This window comes from Lates calcarifer, linkage group LG12, assembly GCF_001640805.2.
Source record: "Lates calcarifer isolate ASB-BC8 linkage group LG12, TLL_Latcal_v3, whole genome shotgun sequence".
Classification (NCBI taxonomy): Eukaryota; Metazoa; Chordata; class Actinopteri; family Centropomidae; genus Lates; species Lates calcarifer.
In genome coordinates this window covers 10,667,035-10,674,452 of record NC_066844.1, presented here as the reverse complement: position 1 = coordinate 10,674,452, position 7,418 = coordinate 10,667,035, and the positions used below count along the sequence as shown (strand labels likewise).

General features: G+C 42.7%; 1 protein-coding gene across 2 annotated transcripts; it reads right to left on the bottom strand.

Annotated features, from left to right (window-relative positions):
- Positions 1 to 312: 312 nt before the first annotated feature.
- Positions 313 to 6,884, bottom strand: si:ch211-112f3.4 (EF-hand and coiled-coil domain-containing protein 1). Of its 2 annotated transcripts, XM_018667565.2 has the most exons (8): positions 6,097 to 6,884; positions 4,647 to 5,088; positions 4,417 to 4,551; positions 3,193 to 3,272; positions 2,778 to 2,919; positions 2,165 to 2,318; positions 865 to 934; positions 313 to 775 (listed from the first exon to the last, which is right to left on the bottom strand). In XM_018667565.2, the coding sequence occupies exons 1-8, from the start codon at positions 6,701 to 6,703 to the stop codon at positions 600 to 602; spliced, it is 1,806 nt and encodes a 601-aa protein (XP_018523081.1). In that variant the 5' UTR covers positions 6,704 to 6,884; the 3' UTR covers positions 313 to 599. The 2 variants fall into 2 exon arrangements, with proteins under 2 accessions (XP_018523081.1, XP_050930400.1); XM_051074443.1 differs by lacking the exons at positions 313 to 775; positions 865 to 934 and adding an exon at positions 941 to 1,445.
- Between the last annotated feature and the right edge of the window lie 534 nt (positions 6,885 to 7,418).

Genomic DNA, 7,418 nt, shown 5'->3' with positions numbered 1-7,418 from the left:
GTCACTTAAGTAAAGATATATAAGTAATCCCTACCATATAGTTAACAATGTGTTAAAGTGCTGCAGTACAGTTTAGAAATGATTCAATTACTACCTGCCTGTGGATTTTTCATGTAAAACCTTAACCACTTACAAAGGGTGTATTCACATATTCACACAATATGAGTGTTTCCAGAACCAATAGTAGGTGGCCTTGCAAACAGAGTTTGTCTGGTCTTATCAGAGGAAAGTGCATTTCCCAGAGAAAAGAGCTACTAAGTATAGCAGAAAACCCAGAGAGTGAAATATAACTTTGATGTCCAACAATTACACTGAAATGCAATATTTTATTTCATCTTATGAAAGCACTGTGTATCAACTCTTGCACAGGGAACAAATTGTGTGGATCGAAATATTTAATTAACATTAAATATATACAAAATACAACATTAAGAGATTGAATAAAGTAAATAAAATTAATCTTTAAATATGTTTCAAAATCTGGGATACACAACTGGAAAACTTACATGGTGCAAATAAGCGACAACCAAAAATAAAATAAAACAGAGGAAAAGGATAACAACAAAAGTACCACAGTACCAACCACAGTAGAAGCTTATTCAGCAGGAGATGAGCAGAGGATTTGCATTGCTGGTTTGATGCCCAGACGGCGTAAGGAGGTTCTCTCTGTTCTCTCTTCCTCCTCCTCCTCCATCATCCCCTCCATCTCCATGGAGATCAGCAGAGGACAACCGGAGGCAGAGAGCATCAGCTACCTGTAGGACCCTGGACAGACCTGGATGGAGAAATTTAACCGTACCATTAAAAAATCACGCCAAATCAACGCCAAAATGTAAATATTTGGAAGATGTAGAACAGACCTACCATCTCCACCTCTACTACAAGCATCCAGAGTGTCCATCACAATCTCCCTCAGGGCCCTCTGGGACACATTCTAGAGGGAAAAAAAGATTTTTGACCTTTTGGTGTTTTATGATGGGACATTTAGCATCAGAAATGAGGTAAAGTGAATCAAAATTAAATCATGAGTGTGACATTTTTTTCTGTCTATATATTAGCCCTAAGATGTAATTATATTTGTAAAGCAAGAAGATCTAAAATTGACTTGAAAAATACATATGTTTTACTATTGACACCACCTCTGTCAACAGAAATACAGGATCTACAGGACTTAAAAACTACACATACTAAAATAACAAATGTGGCCTGTGGTCTGGATAAACAGAAAATGGACTTATTGAATAAACTGCAGATGGCAGTGAAGAGGTGTATGTGTGTCTATGCCTGAGGTGAATGGTGTGAGTGTGTGCACTGTGGTTTTGTTGTGCCTTGTTGCATAGCTGCAGCAGCAGTGTGAGGGCATCTGTGAGTTTCTCCTCTAACAGAGACAGATGTTTCTTCTCTCTGTCCTTGAGCCTTCTTTTGTCCTCCTCTTCCTCAGACCTCTAAGAGGCAAGAGGAGGAGCCAATGAATGCAAACAAGCCAAAAACCTAGACTGGCAGTGGACACAGTATTCAGATTCTTTACTTACAGAAAAGTACCATTGTACCATTATTGTATTTTATAAGCATCCCATTTTCAATGTAAAATCTTAATTTGAAAAGGTACTATTACAGCTGTCAGATAAATCCAGTCGTATATGAATACAAAATAGCATACAATGGTAATACTTAAATAAAGTACAAGTATCTCAAAGTTGCACTTGAGTAAATGTATGTAGTAACTTTCAACTACTGTTTTAAATCCAGTGGAGCTTAAATTAAGGATTTCAGTATGTTCATCTGTTTCAAACAAACATCTGCAATTTACTTGTTTGTCCAAATAGAACTATAGTAGGATAGAAGCTATCCAGCTAGATTAACCAATTCACTGTTATATATGTAGAACAGTTGTGTACATTTTCTATCATATAAATCATATACAGTCTAACAAGCATTGTTCATCTTATCTGTTGGTAATTCAGTGTTCCAAAGGAACACATTCCTATTTTCCTGCTATGTAGACTTGATGTAAGTTGATGTTGTTGTGCTGTTGTTGTAGGTTTTTACATTTTTCTTATTTAATCAGACAGTAGGCCTCCAGACCTTTGAAACTGTGTGTAACTTAGTCGCAACCTGTTAACCCGTTCAACTGGGCACAGTTACTATCATCTCTCTCTCCCACCTGTTCCTTTTCAAAGCTTCTGCTTCCTTCCTGCTGCTCTTGGTTTGGTCCCCTCCAGCCATAGTTCCCCGTGCTGTCCTTAGAAGTGCCAATGAGGTTTTTATCTTGCAGGTGACTCTGAGAGAAAAGATTCTGGACTATATGAGTCTGACATCTGAAAGAAGACAAAGAAGAGTGATTTGCTAATTGGTTAAGGTAATGGCTGGCATCAGGCCTTTAGTTGTGATGGTTAGGGTTACAGAATACATTAGCCCTGATGAGGATCCTCACAACTATAGAAAGACAAACGTGTGTGTCAGTGTGTGGATTAGGTTTAGGCTTAGAGAGTTACATAGTGAAGCACAAATAACTATACTTACTTCAAAAATTTGATGATTGGTGGAAGGCTGTGTTTTCTTAATTACATTGGTAGTACTAGAATGGTAGCAAAGAGTGCCACAGGTATGCCACTGAACATCCAGAGATGATCTGGGACTAATACCACATATTCTGATAAGGTTAACTTAAGGTTGTGTGTGTGTGTGTGTGTGTGTGTGTGTGTGTGGTGTGTGTGTGTGTGTGTGTGTATGTGTCTGTGTGTATATGTGTGTGCGTGTGTTAGATGTTAGCTAACCCTTTGCTACAGCTGTGCAGTCGGCTGATGTGCTTCTTCACTCCTAACAGGCAGCACTGTCCTTCCGCCCTCTGCCCCCTGTCCTCCTCTTCTTCATCAGATGCAGCTCTCCCCTCCACTGCTCTCTGCAGACACTCTGCATCTGCAGACAGTAACAGTGGTTACCTTACTGCCCAAAGACAACTTAGTGACTAAGAATCCACATATGTATATCTTTGTGGATTGGTATTTTGTTAAAAATCGGGGTGACTTTAATGTTAATGCTACAAAGCATTGATGGATGAATAATATTTCATCCACCAAAGCAAAGCTTTAAAAATAATTCCCCTAAGAAACATGCCAAAGGGATCAAAAGCTGGAGGGAAAACTCTTAACCTTACTTGTTCAGTGGTGCATCAGTTTTCCAGTCACTCACCTGTCTTGCTACAGGTATCTTCTAATCCGAATGGATACATTTGTTGACAGGAGGGGTTGCAAAGGCAAGTACAACGCAATCTGAGTGTGGAGAACATAAGATAGAGAACATAAGTAAAACAGTGCTAATCAGCTTATACTGATGGAGAGACTGCCACCTACTGACAACACATTCATACATACAGTCACACAGGTGATGTTCTAGATCATGCAGGCTAATGCCAGGATAAGTCTGAGAGACATGTGAGTCTACGTATGGAACCATTGACCTGACACTGATTTGCATGAGTTACAAAGGACATAAGGCAGGAAGAGGCCTAAAACAAATCTGGAATCAGGTATGTCAACAATCAATCTGTTATCTGTTGTTAGTAAGAGCAACCTACAGTACTGTCTTTTGTACATTAAAATGTACAATTGATCCTCATCATGTCCTCATCTGAAATACATAGATGGCATCTAAACCTAGCATTAAAACACATTGCCAGTGTACACACTGAGACTGGATACCTTTGCCAATAGATGGTCATCGCTGCTCGTCCTGTTTGTTCCACATCCCTCAGGATCCTGACAATCCATTTTTTACAAGTATGCTGCTATAGGGCACTGATTTTTCTGTGCTGCAGAATGTGGTTTCTTGCTGTGAGTGGATGGTGGTGACATGGCCACATGTAGAGAGCTTCAGGCAGCATTTACAAGAGGTTAGAGGGCTTCCTCTGAGCAACACTACTTCTTCAAGGCATTCTACAGTGACTCACTAGATGGACTGGCTGGGTTGATGCTAGCTGGTTAGTATACACTGTAGCCTCATTACAGTCATGCCTGAAACAAGGTTGATGAGACCAGTGAGCGAACAAAAATACTTTAAAGCACTATAGCTAGTGCAGCTTTAATATTTGTGATTTATTATGTCAGATGTTTCCTTGACAACCATCAGGCCCAGTTTGAACTGTCTCTAATGTAATATGAGTTTCAATTAATGATGTACATTGTCACTGAGGATGGAGTCTCTGTACAAATGTTGCTTGTTGAAAATGAACTCCACCTATGTTTGCTCAACTCTTGAATTCAAGTTTAATCTAATTTGTGTGTAACCTAACCTAAGCGATTTGCTGCACTGAATTTCAAATCAGCAGGGCTGAGAGGCAAATGATGTGTAAATTGATGCACAAGCACACCCATGCTCACAAACAGGCTGACTCAAGAACACACACAGTGTTTGTACCTGTACTGGCGTAGTTCAGTCTCCAGCTGAGTGATCCTGGACTGGAGTTTTGGCACAGACTGAGCCTGCTCCTGAATTAGCCGAACCCTCTGCAGTCCCAAGCTCAGAGCCTCCCTGGCTTCCTCTGCCCGCTTCCTAACAGAGATCATCCAGAATCATCAAACCATTTCTCTACAGTTTATATCATTCATACTTTATCTGGTCAACTTTAAAAACTAAAAATAACTAACCTGATCTGAGTGTTCTCCTTCCTCAGTGACGATTCCACCCCCTGAAGTTTGCGTACCTCCTGGTATGCCCACTGCAGCTCCTTCTCCAGACGCTCATTGAATTTGATGGCCTCCTCCAGCTGCCCGTCACGTGAGGAGCGGATCAGCCTCAGCTCCCTCAGAAGGGGGTCCCTGATGTCCTGTCTCCTCGTCACCCTCCTTACCCCATCTCCTCCACTACTACTGCTCTGTCCTTTAATTCTTTGTGTTGGTACCAGTCGTCCCTGTACAAAGGTGATGGAGGTTGTAGGAGCTGAAACAGCTGAGTTCAATCTGGAGGGAGGAGGGAGGGTGCGGCCTCTCTCCCGTCTGAGTGCCACCTCCAGGGCCAGGCAGCGAGCATCGCTCCCCTGCAGCGCTGAGCGGAGGTCCTCCACTAGCTCCCTCAGAGCTGATACCTCATCTGGAGAAGATGGTCAAAGAGGAGAAGAGTTATTGGTTATTTTACACATTAAGATTGTACATAGAATTAGCATATGATAAGCTTAGGAATGCAGTGCATTGTTAAATACATATAGGTTATCTGCAGTTTCACCAAGTTTTCCTTCTAAACTTCTCATGTGGTTGAGTAACAGTAAGAATAGATAAAAGAAATCTATAATTTTTAGAATCCGCACAGACTGGCTATCAGAACTTTGTCTTTTTCTCTTTCATGCCCCATTAATCATCTCATGAATCCTAGATCTATATTGTGACTCTTTGGAGGGGCTGGTCCCTCAGGCTGGGAACCTGCCTGCCCAGAACAAAGTGTAGTTAAAGCAGTTAAAACTAGCTCGACCTTGAGCAAGTATACAATAGTAAAATGCTGCTTACACACTTATGCGTTTCTAGTTTAATGTTACATAATAATGTATCAGTTACAGTCAAGTACTTCTTACTTGCCCTTTGATACTTTTAAGTGCATTTAGCTGATAAGTAAGTGATCTGTGCACTTCCACCACCACTGACTGCAGGGGAATGAGAAAATGGCAGAGCAGATGGTTCAGGAGATGGAAGGGGTGGATAATAAATCAGGAGGGACAAACCTAATCAAAGTAAGGTGGGGAATGCTACATGTTGCCACTGATTTAAAAAAAGACAAAAAAGGAAATGAGTCTAAGGTAATTGGTGCTTATCCTATTTCCGCCACCCACCCACCCCTCTCTGACCGCACACTGTCTCAAGACAATAATGACTGCTCTGTGTGTCTCCAGTCAATAAAAAAAATTTAGCAGATTCAGCGGTCAAAATGTGTGTATAAGTATAGTTGTGCAGTATATAGTTGCAAACTAACAACAGAGTCATTACATGATTTCTTATATACTGCAATAAGCTGAAGAACGTGCAGCAATTGTGAAATAAGGTCTTTAACTACGCTGCAGGCATTTCAATGCAACAACACATGTAACATGATGTCATCCTGGTCCAGTACCTGTCTCACGGTCCTCTGCGGTTCGACCTTTTATAGACATATTATTCACCGGTCCACTCTGGTCCCTTGTCAGATCAAAACTGACACACTTTCTCCGCCTGACACGCGGCCATCGGAGCCGGATCTGTCTCTCCACCAGCTCCGTGCCCTCAGTGAGGGGCATGCGCCAGGCACAGTCCCCGGTGCCTCTTCGCGCACTGCGCACACGAAAGTACTCGCAGAGCCGCGAGTGGAAGTCTTTAAAGGACATCTGGTCGGGCAGCCCTGAACACACATCTCTGAACTCTTCATCCTCATCTTCTTTCACACGTTCTCCTGTTCCTTCCCTTCCTTTCCTCGCCCTCTTTCCCGCTCCGGCGAGCCCCAGCACGGCGCACAGCGCGGTGAAATCCTCCGCCGTCACCGTATCGTCCCGGTTGGAGTAGGCCAAGTGGTGAAAGACCTCCTGCAGGTACTGGTCTATTCCAGTGGCCAGGACGACTATTTCGTTCTCCACGCCGGGGTCGGGGCAGTAGTGATAGGCCAGAGCGCTCCTGAGCCACTCGCTTTTACGCGCTGCTCGCGGCAAGGGCTGGACGCGCAACAGGGCCGATGCGTTGCGCTCCATGACTGTACATAAAGTGAATGTTTCTCCTAGATGTCACCAAATGAAAATGTGATCATGCGAATCAGCAGCGGATAGGATTTCAAACACTTTCCCGGTGTGGTCTGACGCTGCAAACTTCCCTGGAAACCTCACCTTGAATTCCTTCTTGGCGCATCAAGTCAAGATCTGATCCTCTCGAGTGGGAAAAAAAATCCCACTTCACTGACTCCACCCTTTACTGTGCACACTGGCCTCATGTGTGTGTGTGTGTGTGTGTGTGTGTGTTTACCAGTAAGGTGCTTTTCACCTCTTACAGTTAGCGGTATGCGAGAAAGTGAGGACAATGTTGGTGCTGTGGTTGTTTGATCTCCATTACAACAGTGGATCACATATCAAGCATTGCCACAGAACAGTTTACAGCCCATATCTTTCACAGTGTTACTGCACAGGAGGCACTGAGCAATTCCCTTTGTGATGATGATTAGATGCGTGGACTACTGAGCCACATTAGTCAGTGCACGTTTTTGAGGTAAACGATATAGTTAGCAGAGATTTGGGGCATTTTGTGTCACCTGTCATACAGTAACAAAAAGAAACCACAATAGTCCCAAGTGAGTCACAGTAGGTTTTAGTTTGCACCTTTACCAAGATGAACCCTAAGTGGATCTGACTCACCTCCTGTGTGGCAGCAACAACAATAAAAGTAAAATGACTCCTGATTGTCTGCACCTTCTGA